This window comes from Lactuca serriola, chromosome 4, assembly GCF_051521515.1.
Source record: "Lactuca serriola cultivar US96UC23 chromosome 4, Lser_US96UC23_V15, whole genome shotgun sequence".
Lineage (NCBI taxonomy): Eukaryota > Viridiplantae > Streptophyta > Magnoliopsida > Asterales > Asteraceae > Lactuca > Lactuca serriola.
This window is the reverse complement of record NC_136411.1, coordinates 316,394,945-316,413,543: the sequence shown is the minus strand read 5'-3', so window position 1 is coordinate 316,413,543 and position 18,599 is coordinate 316,394,945. Positions and strand designations below refer to the sequence as shown.

The window sequence follows — 18,599 nt, the reverse complement described above, 5'->3', positions numbered from 1 at the left end:
ATCACTAAATAAGGAAAATAGATCAAATTCAATCCATCCAACATTGATGATTTTACCATTACTAAATTAAAGCAAAAGAAATCTCATGTTTGAAATAACCGATGCATTTCACATAGTTTCAAGAGTGATTAACCGGGTCGACGAGTGGGTCTTCGTGAAGCAGGCTCGGGACGCCAACTATGGGTTCTTGATCTGGATAGCAACACCAATTATTCCATCTAAGTGATCCACTTTTTCTTGCTAGAATTGATCCATAAATAAGATAAAACATGTACCTTACCTACTATGCCAAAGCCGAGTGTGATTTGAGACTTGATTAGATTTAACTACTTCAATTCGTACTCTAGAATAAGCTTCAATTTAATATCTAGAAGCTTTAAACATCATTCCATTTAGGGTTCACATCTAGAAGCTTTAAACATCATTCCATTTATGGTTCACTAATACCTGAATTCACCTCAACATTGAAGGTGGAATTAACCACTTGGCAGAATGATGTCTCCTTTTATGATTTAATGCTTGATTCTAAACTTAAAACTCATCCAAACCTTCCTAGTTAAGAAAAATATATGATTTAGGAAATCTTCAAATCTTAACTCGAAATAGCGGAGAAGAATCACAAGTAATGTACCTTACAAAGCTCAAATGGATTGATTTAAGTTTTTTCTTTCCTCCTCACCAACACTTCAAACTTCTTCTTAATTCTTCCCCAACCTCAAAATCACTAACTCTTTTTCCCTCCAAAGTCCAAACTCTCTCGAATCAATTTTAGTTCAAATGAAAGGGAAAAGAGCGTAAGTCTCATCTTTTGCATCTTTACACAATTGGTCCCTTAACTAGCCATTTTTCTAAATTAACCACTAGTTGGTTCTACTAAGGGGTGTAAACGAGTCGAACCGATCCCGATCTTGGTCAGACTCGACTCGAGCTTATTTAAGTTATAAGAGACTGAGCTTGAGCTCAGATCGATTCGAACTTTATTGTATGAAGCTCGGTTCGAGCTCGTGAAGAATTATACAGGGTCTCGGGCTTGAGATGACTCGTTTATTGTCTGGTGAGCCTAAATAAGATTATGTTCGGTTCAAGATCGTTAAGAAGTTCGTTTACTAATACCCTAAATCCCTAATTCCTCATATATATATATATATATATATATATATATATATATATATATATATATATATATATATATATATATATATATATATAAACTCATTTAGGCTCGCGAGCTCATTGATTGAAGCTCGACTCAAGCTCATTTAATAAATGAGTCTCACATTTAGGCTCGAGCTCGGCTCGGGTTCGTTTAATTCAATCTCGAGTCAAGCTTTCAACAAGTCGATTCCGAATAGCTTAACTCATATTGGAAACAGGCTATAGCACTTACTCCTGGTAATTATATTGAAAGGCATAATAGGTTGCACCCAAATTTCTACTAGCATTGGTCGTTCCTTTATTTACCATTCTAACCTTACTTAACATAGTTTCTAACAAAAATGGTCCAAGATGAGTTAGTTAACAAGGTATCAGTTTTTGGCGCGAACGATGATGCCTGCTTATAATCTCCCAAAGGTACCTTTTTTTCACAGCTATGGACATACAACGATTCCGACTATAAACTATACAAATGTTTTACCTATGCAATTCACCTTGTAAACGGCCGCATTATGCTGATTGCATATTCACTGGTGTAAATAGCAAGCGTGGATCTTGTGACAACTTCACATCGTGTTCAACGATGTCTATGCTTTGTAGACATCGATTTCTCAACCTGAAGCATCTGTATTTCTATCATCGGAAACGACACATCTTCGCATCAAAACCTAGAGAACCATTTCGAGTTCTCATTGTTTGTTGTTAACATTCTAACTTCCTTCCGGCTGCTGCTCCCCAAGTGTTTGATAATATTCCTGAACCAGATTATGCGTTTTAGGTTTTAGCTCTTGTTTTTGTTCAATCGCGTTGTAGAGTTTGTGGTATATCCGATTATTCCGTGTCTGGATATGGAGAGTCCGGTGCCATATAGCAGAGGGTTGCAGAAACATTCGATCACGAAGCAAGCGCGAAGTGGATATGAACCATCTGATACAGAGACAGAATTGCATGAAGCTCCATGGAGTCAATTCAATAAAAAGAGCTTAGAATTGGGATCTGGAGTACTAAAGATGAGTTCTGAAGAAACTAGAAATTTAAATCATATGAGACTCAACCGAAGACATTCTTCAAAGTTCGATCCTGAAGGTCTTCCACCTCCGAGAAGACACAGCAAATCTCCATACAAAACACGACGAGATGACGCGAATCCCCGATCACCAACTCTCGGCCCACTTCCTCTTCCACCTGGGAGAAACATCAGCCCCTTTTCAAAATCTGAGCGTAGGAGACACGTTTCACCTTTTCAACAATCGCATGATCCGTTGGATGATAACGATGAAGCTAATGGCTCATATATCAAGCAAAAACACAGACAATCAAATCATGATTACACTAGAACATTATCAGCACCTAGACTTCGACCAAAGGACAAAGACCAAAGGGTAAAAAGGAGAGACGAAAGAAGTAGAACACCTCCATTACGAAGAAGTATCACCCCAAGAAAAGACAAAGAAGTAAATTCCAAGAATTCTCATGCTCCTTCTGTAGGCGAGATCAATGAAATGGTTGCAAATGCGAAACTCTCCAAGAGTCCGATCCGACGTGGCGCAGTTTTCGATAGCACAGACTCTCTTCCAGGTGGAGATATCTTCTTTTCTCGAGATTATCCACCAGTTTCAAAGCCGAAAGTCTTCATAGAAAAGAAATCCTACAAATCAAACACCATTCCTAACTACAATACTCCTGGTAATTACTCTTCTAGTCTTTTAACTCCAACAACTATCATCTCAACTTCTGCTGTAAGTAGACAAAGTAGCAATGTAAGCGATGCTAGTGGGAAGTCAACGGGGAGTTCTTGGAAGTTCACTGCAAATAGGAGAAAAAACCAGACAGATGCATGGTTTTCTTGCATAGGGAAAGGATCATGTCGAAGTCGAACTACTAAAAAGTCTCCTGAAAGAGCTTTTGATGAAGCTTCTTTTATTGAAAAGGCTTTTGTTGTTGAAAGTCTTAGACAATTTTGGGCTGATAAACATCAACCTTCTTCATTGGATGGATTTGCTTGTCATAAACAAGAAGCTCTTCAACTTAAACAACTTGTAAGTGTCTTCAGTTTCTTAATCTTTGTTTTTTGTTTATATGAATTTGGTTTTAAAGATTCTTATCATGTTGCAATTTAGGCATCACAAGAAATATTTCCACATATTCTTTTCAAGGGAGCTCAAGGTTCAGGGAGGAAGGCATTGACAATGGCCCTACTACGTGAGATATATGGAGATGCTGCTCGAAATGTAATTTTAGTTTTAATAACTAAAACTATGTTTACCCTTTATAGTTTATATAAATTATACACCAATACTCAAATTTCTCATTTTTAATCTTTCTTTTGCAGATATCTCATGATTTAAGATACTTCCAGATTCAGGTATGAAAACAGGAAGTAAAATTATTCCACATTACAATCCACATGGTTATATTTTTTAGTTAATGACATAAATAGGTAACAAACTATTTGTTTTCATCCACAAATTACCATAAAAATAATGGTATTTCACTATTTTGGGATCAATTTTTTTTAATGATTTTCACCTGCTTTACCAGGTATATCAGGTCATATTTCATATTTACACTTTTGACCCAAATTTTAAATTCTGTTACAAATTTGGTCCAAACTTATAAATTTTGTTACAGGTATGTTCCAAACTTTAAACTTAAAGTTTGGACCAAATTTATGTAGAATTTGTTAAAACAAAAAGTCTGGACGACTGGACCATATCAATAACAAAATTTAAAAGACAAAATTGCAAAAATGGTCCCTGTGGTATGCATTTTTTTTGGGGTTTTAGTCCAAACCATGACTTTTTTGGATTGGTAGTCCTTTTGAGGTAATTTCGTTGCGTTTTTAGTCCCTCGATAAATTGAAATGACTGTAATGTCCTTGGGGTATTTATTTTCTACTATTATTTCATTTTTCGAAAATCTTATATTCATTTATTTATTTAAAAATTTTAAAAATAAGTGGGCCCACATCTCTCTCTCTTTCACGAGAGAGAGAGAGAGAGAGAGAGAGAGGTCTTTTATTATTTTTTAATTGTTAAAATAAATATTAAATTTTAAAATAATGAAAGAAAAATGAGAAATAAATACCCCAAGGGTATTATAGTCATTTCAATTTTTAGAGGGACTATTTTCACATACAAACTAGTCCAAAAGGACCACGAAGCCAAAAAAATCGTGGTTTGGACTAAAACCCCAAAAAATGCTTACCACAGGGACCATTTTTGCACTTTTGTCAATTTAAAATTTTGACCAAGTTCGTAAGAAAGTTTAAAATCTGGGTCAAAAGTGTAAATATGAAATATAACAATCTTTTGTTTACAGGAAACAAGGTTGACTCAAGTAGCTGTTCCTGTAACTTCAAGTGTGCATCATGTAGAGCTTAATGTGTATTTGGAAGCAAATGCCAGATATGCCCTTATGGCTTCAGTTAAACAAATAAGTAGCAACCATTCAGTTGCTCCTGAGATTAGTACAGTTAATTTGAAGCCAGATTTTACAGTTATGGTCCTTTATGATGTTGATAAAGCTGATGAAAGCATTCAGCACTTGATAAAGTGGATCATGGATTGCTATTCGGATGTTTGTAAACTTGTCCTTTGTTGTGAGGATGATCTCCATATTCTTGAACCTGTCAAAACTAGGTGCCACGTCATCAAACTTGATCCTCCAGTGACTCATGAAGTAAGTGCTAGTTAACATTTCTTTTTTACTTAAACTTACTTTTTTTGGAATGTAAGGGTAAAATGGTCATTTAGATGGTTTATTCAGTCTAGAAAAGAAACAAAAACAGACCTTATGTATATATACAATACTTTATCCAGACAAACACCATTAATGTGGCTGAATGGGTAATGATGTGTGTCTGGATAAAGTGTCGTATACATAAAGTTTGTTTCTTTATATAGCTGAATGAGACTAAATGACCGTTTTACCCCTACATTGTTACAAACAAAATTCACAATATTGGTTAATTTTAACAGTTTTCATCACGTGAGAGGAGTTTGGTTGTTTCTTTTATAGTTGAATGAGACTAAATGACCATTTTACCCCTACATTGTAACAAACAATATTTCACAATATTAGTTAATTTTAACAATATTCATCATGTGAGAGGAGTTTGGACAGTGTTGTATACATAAAGTTTGTTTCTTTTATAGCTAAACGAGACTAAATGACCATTTTACCCCTACATTCCAACAAACAATATTCACAATATTAGTTAAATACATTTGGTGAATAACTTTTTTATTTATAAATGAAATTTTCAGATCATGGAAGTTCTTATTCAAATAGCAAGGAAAGAAAACTTTGATTTACCAATGAAATTTGCTGCAAAAATTGCTAATAAATCCAAACAGAATTTAAGGAAAGCAATAATGGCTCTCGAAGCATGCAAATCTCACAAGTAAGAAAAAAATTTATTTATTATCTTGATAATAATAATAATAAATTTTATATAAAATAAAACATTCTTACTTCTTATTATTCTAACACTCAAGAATTTATGCAGCTATCCTTTTGTAGAAGATCAACCAATTGCAATAGGATGGGAAAATGTCCTAATTGACCTTGCTGCTGAGATTCTAGCTGATCCATCATCTAAAAGGCAAGTTTATAAATTGTAACATTTTTTTATGTAATTTTTAATTACAAATATTAATTTTTTTTTAACAGGCTATTTCTCATACGTGGAAAGCTACAAAAACTTCTGGTGGAGTTTGTTCACCCAAAATTGATTCTTTTGGTAAATTTATATATGACTTTTAGTAAAAGAATTTTAATTATATTAAAATCCACGTCATTATTAAAATTTATATAAATTAAAAATTTTCCATGTGTACAGAAACTGATTGAACAGTTCCTCAAGGGTGTAGAAGCTACCATCAAAAGGGAGCTATATTATTGGCATGGTTATTATGTAAATTCCACGTCATTCTATAATAAATATATTTTTTTTTCTTAATTTTTATGAAATATTTGTGAGTTAAATTTAATGCTAACTTTCAGGATAAGAGACTCCCAGTTGGAACCAGTGCCTTACTAAAATTAGAAGGTAATAAATATAATCAGTTTTTTTTTATATGATCTATTTATGATAAATAAATGCATCAAAAGGAAAAATAAACGGGTAAATTTGTAAATAGTAGAGAAATTCAGTTAAAGTTTACTTTTATTTATTTTTTTCCTTGATTTTTAAACATTATTTATCCACTTGAACAAATTTCTTATTGCTTTTCCTAACAGAATTTGTTGCCAAATTCATGAGTATACACCGCAAGAATTTACTTAATCGTCAGTGACTGAAGTTTTGCGAATCTGTATTCAGACACATTGGAAAGAAAAGATAAGATTGCAACGTTTTCTTTTTGGGGGAATTGTTTGGTGTGAAATTACATATTTACCCATTATAAATCATTATGGATATAGATTTGGTTGTGTGGTTGTGGGTGCTTTTTATGAATGTTTTGTATCAAGTGGTGAATTATGTGGAACGTAAGTTTGTATATTTTAGTTGATAGTTGTTTGAGTTAAGTCGCTCAAAAAGAGGTGTGAATTTTGAAAATAAAATGATTTGTTGTAATAGTTATTAAATACTCACATCCATGGATAAAACCGTTGTCACATTCAATGATTGTATAGAATTTTGAAAATAAAATGCTTGTTGTATATTTATTCAATGTAATTTTTGGTTGTACAAAAAACATCAGTAGTTGTCTTACAAAACATTTTACAACACAATGGGTCATCATGCCTATTGTACACACTATTAGGGAAACATGAACGAATAAACTTTGACTTATATGTTTGCACTATTTACTCATCAAATCATGCACAACAATATGTTTTATAACATCAAGTTACTGATGTGTTTATGTATTATCAATACACCACTGACTTGTAAAGCACAATCGTTCATGTTTTAGGAAGTAAGTAGTGAATGAAGACTGTCATGAATTGAATTGTAGATTGTCTATGGAGATTAGACATTACAATGGTTGCTACAATATTCATGAGTAATTAGAAAATGGGTTTATCCAATACTCGAAGTCCCCATTTTCTAAGTACTCATGAATATTGTAGCAACCATTGTAATGTCTAATCTCCATAGACAATCTACAATTCAATTCATGACAGTCTTCATTCACTACTTACTTCCTAAAGCATGAGCGATTGTGGAGTTTCGAATAATCAAATTATTCAAGAAGTAAAACATGCAAAGTGAAACAAAATAACAACCTAATTAACTATGGACTCAAAACTATTGAATATAAATAAAACTCTTATTATTTAATCACCATATTAATTAAGACTTTATCATTGTATATTGTTTCGAGTAATCAACTAACCACCTGAATTAAATTAAAACATGTTTCGAGTAATCAACTAACCACCTGAATTAAACATCAGTCATGCCATGTTATGAACATATATACTATGTTTCTATATGGTCCTTCCTTTGTGAATAGATCGACCGATACTATTCCAATGATACTCATTTCACAATTCCAAATTCTTGTCACTACTAAAACGCGTTAGAATTCTAAGCTTACATGCATTGTCCTTTAGTGATTTCGAGGCTTTAAAGTCACAGAGACTTAGCCAATGACATTACAAAATGTTCCATTGGAACTTTGTTACTACAAACAATTCCATGGAAATGAAGTCTTAAATTCAAGGTACACTTCTTTAACACCTTTCTTGCATTAAAGTTTCCAACTCAAATGTAGATTCTAATAATCAACTCTCATTATGGAAACATTTCCACATTCCCATATGACCATCGATTTTGACCAAGAATCATCCTAATCTAAAACATATCACTATGGTCCTTCCAAACAATACCATACTTCCAACTGTCTACAAGCAACCAATCTATTGGTATAACCTTAGAATGTTTTTTAACAGTTGTTTAACAACTTTAGTCACACAAAGTTCTAGTCCTTTTCCTTGTCAATGTCCAAAGCATTTGGAAAAATCAGAACAAGTGAATATTATAACATATGTAATCGATCCTATACCCGAAGCATATGAGACTCGTTTCATTATGTCTTATATAAGGATCCGATATATGTTCTGTCTCTTGCTATAATATTTATGTATATTGAATTTCCTATGTTGAATCATTTCAACATGATATTCATATATGTTTATGACTAAGTTCTATTAAACTATGCAATCTAAACTTTTAGATTTGAAACAAAGTATGAATGCCCTCTCCCTTAAGTCTATCATAGAGAAACAATTCCCAAATTTTGCAATTTGCAAATTGAAAAACTTTGTTTCTTATGAACAATATTGCCAACTTGCAATACTATTATGCTCCCACTAGCATAACAATAACAATTATGCTCCCACTAGCTTTGACATGTACCCAGAAATCAACTGGACTTCTAGAAACCAATACTCTTGATTTTCTTACTAAAGTGCAGATTTCTAATACGTGATAAAAGAAGGGCACAACTCGATTGCATCGCATCAATGGGGGACTTATGTACTTGATAACTTTTAATGATACTCTGATAAATGCAATTGTGATTTCAATAAATACTTAAAGTTTTAATTGAAAATTTTAGGTTGAATTTTAGGGCATTACAACAACCTTTCGGTTGGAATGCCCCGACCTACAACCTTTCAGTTGGATTGCTAATACATAATGGGTCCACAACCTCCTGATTGGATTACCCCCGGCCAACAACCTTCCGGTTGGAATGCCCCGGCCCATAACCTTTCATTTAGAATGTCCCCGTCCGTTGACTGACAACACAAAGTAGTACAGTCTCAACCCCACCATATCATGTTGACATATACATAACAATTAACATATATCTAGCTACAGATAAACATATAACTAGTCAGCAAACAAACAAGCAGATCTACAAATCACTACCGCATAGCAGCATCTTGTTTACTAGGATACAGACCTAAAAAATCACTATAACATAACGACATCCTATATAATAGGATACATAATATAGTGGGCCAACATTGGTTCCTTCGATTTATGAGTACAATGAAGAAAACTCACATCTCAGTCCGAAAAGATAGCTGATCAACACGTTGCTCTGAATACGAACTCTACCGATCACCTTTACATGAGCAAAACTCAGTCCATAGATCAAATACCCAAAATACCCTTATGTTAAACCTGGTTAAAGTCAACATAGCTAGTAACCACGACATGGCCTCATTGGCCGCACCGTGGCTATAAACCGATAAAACAGGCGGGTCTTGACCAAGTCACCACGCCGTGGTAACCTTAACCACATTGTGGTGATGCGTCTAGAAAACTTAAACCATTATGTCATTTCCTTCATCTATCTGAGCTCCTAAAGATTAGATATGGTCCTTCCCATGGTCTTTATCCCTCAAAACCCTCCATAAACCAAAGTCCCAACCCTAACCTCTAATGGTAACTTAAGGCATCAAGACACTTATTAAGAGCCCAATCTTTAGAGTTAAACCTCCAAAGTTTCTAGAAGGATTTCATGCTCCTAAGGAACCTTAAAAATTGTGGCTTTATGGACCTGCATGCCGAATGCATGCCTTTTCCATTTTTGGTCAAAAATAGGGTTTTTTAACCAAAACTTCCATGCATGACCTCAAATCTCAATTATAATTCAGATCCACTACACTAAATGCTCTACTTGATCTGGAGATTCATAAATTTGAAAAATTTATGAGATCCCATTACTTAAATCCATCAAAACATGGAAAAGGGGACAAAATCGAAAGATCTAGCAACATGGTAAGAAAAAGGTTGAATCTTGGACACTCACCAAGGTCCATAGGATATACTAGCCGGAGAAATGATGCTTTCCAAGCAACCACCACACCGAGAGCTTCCTTCTCCATCAAAAATCACCAAAAAGCACCAAGAATGAGCTCACAACTTCAATGGAGGCTAGGGCTAGGGTTTCTGAGGTTGGGAGGAAGATGGAGGCTGAAACCCTAGCCTTAATGTTCTTTATATAGTGTTCAAAGCCCAAAATTAGGGTTTTCACTAAAACATCTTCCATGTCGTGGTGCCCAAGACAACGCGGTGTTGGGTCATTTTAAGTCCCACGATCCAAAACGCTCTGCCACGTCGTGGTGATGCTCCACCACACTGTGGCCACCACAATTATGATTTATACATAAAAGTTGATTCATGCCTAGACCGGATGTTACATGAAAACTTATAATACGATAAGGGCCCTTTTTTCTGGCTCATCCTAGGCCTTCGAGGATATTTAATTCCTCAAGGCCGACCCTGCCTGTTAAGGTGCAAATGAAGGATTTATAAATAAAAAAAGTTTGTTTTATAAAAAAAAAACAGTTTGATACGATATGTTTAAGAGCATGTAATTCAGTTAATACATATCCAAATAAGATGTTTTTGGAGTCTAAAATTAATCCAAAACATTGAAATACATTCTAAAAAAATCAAGCCGAATCGACTTATTACGAAACGAGTATGAAAATTTAAGGACTTATAACGAAACATGTATGACAATTTAAAATGAAGTAAAATCCAACACATTGTAGAAACAACAACAAATCAACTTTAATACTCCATATTTAAGGACTTTAAATGAGTCAATACATATGCAAATAAGGTATTTCTGGATTCTAGAAAAAAAAACAGACATACTTATAACAAAGCGATTATGATAGTTTAAAGTGAAGCAAAAATACTTCACAATGCAGATTGATTCAAGCCCATTCTAATTTCGATTCTAGGTCTTAGGCCCGATTAACCTAAAACCCGAAGGACCCCTACACAATACTTGATTTTAGGCCAATAACGAACCCGATAACTAGACCGATTTTGAGTAATATGGTTCCAACCAATTCCGGTTTGGTTCCGATTCCAAAACGGGTTTCCGGTTTCAAAGCACATCCCTACCACAGAGACTGGCGTTGTAATGAAAATAATAATTGGACCAACATAGAGTATTATGCCAAACAACTAGGACCACTAATGTAACTTTGTCTATATATAATTTTTACTTAACCGTTACCATTTTGTATGGAGCATGGAAATTTTAAGGATTTTGTGGTGGTAATTGGTGCAGAGAGCGATGGTTATTCGCAACGAGAGAAAACTTTAAGCGGTTGTTTTCACCACAAGCCATGGAGAGGAGGGAGGAGTCTTGTTCCAAACTTTCTCATGGGATGATCTTCTTCTTCTTCTTCGTTTCTCGTTTCCCTCTCTGATTCCTTTCCTCCAACTCCACCACCATTAAAGGTAAATTTCTTTTGTCGATCGGAAATTTTGTTTGCATCTGCTTTCCATGAATAGTTTTTCTTGCTCGTGCTTTTTGGAATTCCATGCTTAATTCGGTTAGCTTGGGTTGTTTCACATTCAACTTTGCTTGTTATTACGATTCCATTTTAGGTTAATTTGTTCAACATAATGTTACGATGTTTCACATTTGAATTTTTTAATTCGTTTCGGAGGCTCTAGGGTTTTAATTTGTAGTATGAACAAACCAATTGTTTGATTCGACATTCATATATTCTCAATGCATAATACATGCATCCAATTTTAGGGTAAACTTTATTGATTTCAGATCGTTTGAAAAAATAAACATGTTTTTAACTTTCAATGTTCGAAACTGTTTTAAAAACGTAATTGCGAAATTACGCGCTTGTTTCTTATTATAATCTGTTTTTTGCATTTTATTCCAAAAAATTCTGAAAACAATACAGATCTTCATGGTGCAATGCCTACATTTACAACAGTGGCTTTGGATAGTTTAATAGAACCAAAAGCTTCTAAGCTAGCATCAACAAGGAAGACAAAACCTGAACCAAAACTGGAGAGAAGAAATAGCAGCTCCACTCTTACAAAACAAGCCAGTGGAATCCATGGTGCTGATGGAAAACAAGAATTGGGAAACACCACAATCACAATGGAAAGAAAGCATCATTGGAATCAAATTTCACCTGCTCTTTATGCTACTCCTGAACCAACACCACTTCCAGATTCTCAACTATCATTTCCTTTATCACCATATGTTGTTGACCATAAGAGACGTGGACCTAGACTTTCCAAGACTTACTCAGTTGTTCTTCATCGCGATGAAAAAAATACAGTTGAAATTGGGAAAAGTTTAGAAGCAGAAGATGTTGGATCTAGCAAGGTTTTTGACACCAAAGATACTGTTTCTAGTAATGCTGATGTTCCCCATGTGAAGTTTCTAAATAATGGAGATCTTGGATCAAAAAAGGTTCTGAATGTCATAAATACTGTTTCTGGTGATGTTGATGATACGCGTGTCAAGTTTCATCATAATGCAGATGGACGTGAGAATTCAAGAAAGCATGATGCATTGGAAAGAGAAGGTGAAGTGGATGACTTTTTTGACCCTAATGATACAATGAGTGGAAGTGATGGGGAAACTAATCATGTAGTAGAGAGGCCTTTAAATGTCAACACTCCATTTGCTGAGTTTTATGATGCTTGGGAAGGTAATCTGATTTCATTCCTATCAGTTTTTGGTCCTTCTAACTCACACTATTAATAAATGAAAGTTAAATTTTTCGATACCCAACTCCACCCTTCAAGAATATTTTTTCATAATGACTATTCTACCCCTTCTTTATCCAAAATATAAGAAAACAATGAAAGCACAAGATGTAATAGAAAGAAATACAAGTAGGATGCTACAATACACAAACACTATTTTTTCAAAATGACTATCCTACCCCTCCTTTATCTAGTGTAAGAAAATATCGAAAGCACGAGATATAATAGAAAGAAATAAAAGTAGGATGCTACATACAATACACAAACAAATGAAAGACTATTGCTATTTCTTTCATTTCAACCATATTACAATACTAAGAAATTGGTGATTCCGATGTGTTATCACCACAGAACTGGCAACAGAAACCGGAATCCAGCATAAGGCAACTGACATTGAGGGGGAATTACGTGAGATGCGATCAGGATTTCTATATGAGAGGGAGAAAAGAAGGCAAGCTGAAAATCGTCTGAATGATATGAAAAGTCAATGGGGGAGGATTCGTGAAAAATTAGCCATTGTTGGAATAAATCTTCCTTTAGATCCTACTGTAGTGGAGGATGATCAAACCAAAGATCCTGGAGAAGAGATATGTCGCCAGGTTGATGTGTTAAGGTTTGTTTCCAATTCCGTTGGGAAGGGAATTGCAAGGGCGGAAATGGAATCACAATTCCAGTCTAAGAACTTTGAGATTGCTAGGTTGTTGGATCGAGTGCATTACTATGAGGCTGTTAATCATGAAATGTCTCAGAGGAATCAAGAAAGTGTTGGTGAGTTTTATACTTTGACATTTCGTTGACCTTTTCTATTAAGCCCATTAATTAAAAGAGAAACAACACTATGGATTTGGGGAATGATTCGTTACATTGAAATGAAAAAAGAAAAAAAATGTTTTGACTGATGGAATGGAATGGACGATTCATGAAGGAATGTGATTCCATCCATTTTGATAATAATTTTCATTCCATCATGAAATTGCAATTGAACCCATTTATTATTGAGCAATTGTTAATGAAACATAAATTTTCAAAAAAGTTCATTTCGTTGAACTAAATTACATTTCTGTTTTTTTAGAAGGGTTAATCTCTCTTCAAAAAAAACGAATGGTTAATCTCATAAAAGACCTTATATTTTGTTTTTTTTATTAAACTTAACTTTATTTTTTTCCTGATAAAGACCTTGTACATTTTTAATTTTTTTAGCCCATCTAGTCATTTTTTGCCGAAAAAACTTGTAACATGTGAGGGTGTTTTCGGAAAAAAGTAAAATAGTTGAGAGTTTTTTCAGAAAAAATGAAAAAAATACAAGGTCTTTATCAGAAAAAAATAAAGTTAAGTTTAATAAAAAAAAACACAAAATATAAGGTCTTTTATGAGATTAAACATTTTCAAAGATATTTTTATTGTAACTTATTTAGATGTTAATAATAATGAGCTTTTATTACGTACAATGTATTATTTACTTAAATCCCTAGAATAAATATAAAATTATATCATATCTACACATAATGTAAAAAAAAATCATGTGAAAATTCATTTCCATTCGTAGAGGCCACCCAAACATGATCACATACACACACACACTCACACACACACACACACACACACATATATATATATATATATATATATATATATATATATATATATATATATATATATATACCACCCAAACATGATCACACACACACACACACACACATATATATATATATATATATATATATATATATATATATATATATATATATATATACTAGTTTATAACCCGTAGGAACCATGATTACAAAATTAATTAAAATTTCATTGTAAAAATTCAAAATTGTTAATCAATTATTATAAATAAATTATTAATTACGAGATATGTTTATTAGTTATGTAAAATTATATTCATTAATTCAAATAAATATGTGAAATTAATTTTTAATTTATATCGGATAACTTTTATTTGTGAATTAATGTAAACAATAATATAAAATGGAAAATGGAAAATGGAAAATAAATAGATTGACAAGTAACATCACATTAATGAGGTTTAATAAATTTGAAATGAAGAATTAATTGATTGACAAGTGGCATCATATTAATTAGGATGTCTAATATGGTGACACATAACAAAACAACTACTCTTTTATTAGTATACTAGTTTATAACCCATGGAAACCACGGTTACAAAATTAATTAAATATTCATAGTAAAAAATTCAAAATTATTAATCAGTTATTTTATATAAAATTTTAAATACATTATTAATTAAGAGATTTTTTTATTAGTTATGTAAAATTATAATTATTGATTCAAATAAATATGTGGAATTAATTTATCATATATATTAGACTCTTTTTATTTGTGGACTAATGAAAACAATAATATAAATTTTAAAATTTAAAATAAAGAATAAATAGATTGACAAATAACATCATATTAATTAGGAGGTTTAATGAATTTAAAATAGAGAATTAATATAATTACAAGTGATATCATATTAATTAGGAGTTCTAATATTATGACACTTGGCAAAAAGACTACTCTTTTATTAGTATATATATATATATATATATATATATATATATATATATATATATATATATATATATATATATATATATAGTGATTAATTGATTAATAACTGGTCTAAATACACATATTTTTGTTAAAGTGTCAACTATTACTTTTAGAATTTTTATTTATTTATTTATTTTTATAGAAACCATGCGTCGACTTAGGCAAAAGAGGAAGAAAAGACAAAGGTGGATTTGGGGTTCAATTGGTGTTGCAATAACACTTGGAAGTACCGCCTTAGCTTGGTCTTACCTCCCGACTGCAAAACCATCATCATCTGAATCCAACCGTTCCACTCAGTGATCACCACCCCCACCCACCACCGCTGGGTATGTCTCAATACCTCGATAAGAAAACAATTGAATCTTCAATCAAAACTATGATGTTAAAAATACACATAGTTAAATGAAAGATAACCAAATATGTTTAAATGCAAAAAAAAAAAAAAAAAAAAAAAAAAAATTGTACTTTCAGAGCACAATATTTTGAAAAGAAAAAAAAATGGAAGAGTAAATTACATGAATGGTCCCTATGGTTTGGGGTAATTTGCATGTTTGGTCTCTAACTTGTTTTTTTAACCCAAAAAGTCCCTACTATTTGTTTCTGTTCGCGTTTGGTCTCTGTCTTATCTAAAATGACTATTTTGCACTTGATTTTTTAATTTATTTAAAGAAAAATCAAAGGCAAAATAGTCTTTTTAGGTAAGACAGGGACCAAGCGCACAATAAAAACAAACTGTAGGGACCTTCCGAGTTAAAAAAATAAGTTAGAGACCAAACATGCAAATTACCCAAACCATAGGGACCATTCGTGTAATTTACTCAAAATGGAATTACACAATAGAAATGAGAGTATTATGGTATAAATTATAATACACAAGATAAATAAAAATATGTTGCTATTTCTTGCAGGTTAGTCCCGATTGTACGTGAGCTTTTTGAGAAGGTTGTATATAATAAATATTTTTCGGCGGTAATAAAACATTTTTGGCAGTAATAAAAAACATGGTAATTATAGTTTACATCGTACATGTAAACAAAAGTTACCATTGTGAGAATTTGTGGGGTGGAGAAAGAGATCATTTCAAGATGTTGTGTCAAGACTCCTAGGTGTAATTATTCTTTTTGAATTTATTTTTATTTTTTATTTGTTAATTAAAGTTTATGTTTTGCCAAATTTAAGAAAAAAATATCTTAAATTTGTGTTTGGTTATCGTTTCTTTTTTTTTTCTTTTATCTGTCAAACATAATAATTAAATTAAAGACATGTTTCACGGATTATCTGAAAAACTAGTTAATAACTAAAAACTTGATGTTAGATAAAAAAAAATTATGTTTGGTAACACTAACTAATAAACAAATTGAAATATGTAAAATTACATAAAATAGCTATAGAAGATTGATTTTTTTTAAAAAGAAATAATTAATGAAGCATATATTTGGGAGAATTTTAAAAAATCTCAATAAGCTCTTTCACAGACTAGTCTAAGTAGTTATTTAAAAAGACAATTTAAAAATTACTTTTTGATTAATCAAGCATTACAACATAAAAAAATTCGAAAAATAATTTTTTTTATAAGCAATGTTTTAAAATTTGGTTTTTTAGTTAACCCGGTATGATATTAGTTCAAACCGATTTTTAGAATTTTCTTATATTTTATAAATATGTTCATACATATAAATTATATATAATATATAATTACCACATGTATCAAGGTCTTTTATGTGCTTGTAAAAAAAAGTTATAATAATAGGGAACGTGGTGATCTACTAACTAAATGCCTAAGTGAAGTATGAATAAATTATATTTAGGTAAAATATGTATAAAAGTCTTTTTAGATGAAAAGCCTAATGGGATTTGCTCTCTATGTGTGTGCCAAAATGATTTCCTTCTTTCCATTATTTAACTACAAAAATCTTTATTGTTAACAATCAACACTTGCTTGTGTATGGAGAAGAACAGCTTTTAGGAAGGAAAGAATTATTAAGTTAACGTGACAACATAACTGATTATAATTGACATTGAATAAAATTAATTGTTGTAGTCATAACTTTGTATATAGGTCAGTTTTAAAATTTAAATTTAAAGGAAGAAAGAAAAACTACAAGTGAATATGGTCCGGTTTGATGGTTTTTGAATTTAGGAAATCATTTATCTTTGTTATTTATTTATTTATTTTTGTTAATAAATAATTTGCGTTTTGTTATTTTAATAACCATAATTGATTACATCTAACAAAAAGAAGTAATGTACTAAATATAATATAACATGACGTAAAATACCGATTTATAAATTCACTTCATTTGATTTCTTAGCTTTTCTATGAAAAAATGAAAAAGGCAACCTAAACATAAAAATTTGGGCTTTATAAATCAAAAATCAAACCGGGTTTTTCAGAATAATTTGTTATTTTGTTTTCTTTTTATTTGTTTTTGCACACTCCTAAAAAGAACGCGAAAAGGATCAATCAAAGCGCGCGCACACACACACATACATATATATATATATATATATATATATATATATATATATATATATATATATATATATATATATTTTGTTAGGTTATTTTGTTTTCACTATCTATTGTGTGTATTTATAATTGATTCTGGACCAATCATTTTAGTTATTTTAAGAAAGTAATTAATGTATATTACATGTTGAAGATATAATGTATATTAATTATATCTTCAGCATTTAATATGCATTAATTACTTTTTTAAAATAACTAAAATGATTAACCCAGAATCAATCATACATGCACACAGTAGATACTGAAAACATTTGAACATAACTATATATATATATATATATATATATATATATATATATATATATATATATATATATATATTATAATTTAACGACATTGATATTTTAATTTGGAAAATTGAACTTTGAAATAGAAGATACAAATGAAGTTTGGAATTTTGCAGTATAAATAATGTTTCTTTGGTTGAAAATAAGAGTATACTTCGCAGGTTGAATGGCTATGGATCCTCTTCACCACCATTAACTTAATAAAAATATTCTTTTTACCTTTATCACAATCATTTTGTTTTTTAATTGTCATTTTCCTTGCTTTCCATTTGTTAAATAAGAAAAAAATATCCATATAATTTTTTTGATTTTTTATACACTCTTTGGGCCATTGGTCAAGGTGCGGAAAATATGGACTTAATGGAGCCCGTATTTAGTTACAATATAATAATATATCTTTTATTTGCTTTTTTCCACTTTTCTTCTTTATTTTTTCAAAGGATAAAAGGGACGGTTGCATATATTGATTTTTTTTTAAAAGGCTTGAAAATAAATAACGTTGTACGAAATTGCTTCATCTTAAAAAAAATTCTGTAATATGCATGTCAAAATT

At 31.5% G+C, this 18,599-nt stretch overlaps 2 protein-coding genes across 3 annotated transcripts; both read left to right on the top strand.

Annotated features, from left to right (window-relative positions):
• Nucleotides 1–1,505: 1,505 nt before the first annotated feature.
• On the top strand, nucleotides 1,506–6,811 carry LOC145097305 (uncharacterized). The gene is made up of 10 exons (XM_079034843.1): nucleotides 1,506–3,194; nucleotides 3,276–3,386; nucleotides 3,488–3,520; nucleotides 4,477–4,836; nucleotides 5,424–5,560; nucleotides 5,666–5,761; nucleotides 5,830–5,899; nucleotides 5,999–6,073; nucleotides 6,163–6,208; nucleotides 6,400–6,811. The coding sequence occupies exons 1-10, from the start codon at nucleotides 2,004–2,006 to the stop codon at nucleotides 6,453–6,455; spliced, it is 2,175 nt and encodes a 724-aa protein (XP_078890969.1). The 5' UTR covers nucleotides 1,506–2,003; the 3' UTR covers nucleotides 6,456–6,811.
• Nucleotides 6,812–11,181: 4,370 nt separating this feature from the next.
• On the top strand, nucleotides 11,182–16,464 carry LOC145097304 (uncharacterized). 2 transcript variants are annotated; one of them, XM_079034841.1, is made up of 5 exons: nucleotides 11,182–11,383; nucleotides 11,848–12,609; nucleotides 13,019–13,435; nucleotides 15,372–15,555; nucleotides 16,138–16,463. In XM_079034841.1, exons 2-4 carry the CDS (start codon nucleotides 11,862–11,864, stop codon nucleotides 15,527–15,529), a joined length of 1,323 nt encoding a protein of 440 aa, XP_078890967.1. In that variant the 5' UTR covers nucleotides 11,182–11,383; nucleotides 11,848–11,861; the 3' UTR covers nucleotides 15,530–15,555; nucleotides 16,138–16,463. The 2 variants fall into 2 exon arrangements, with proteins under 2 accessions (XP_078890967.1, XP_078890968.1); XM_079034842.1 differs by lacking the exon at nucleotides 15,372–15,555 and having other exon boundaries at nucleotides 16,138–16,464.
• Nucleotides 16,465–18,599: the final 2,135 nt, after the last annotated feature.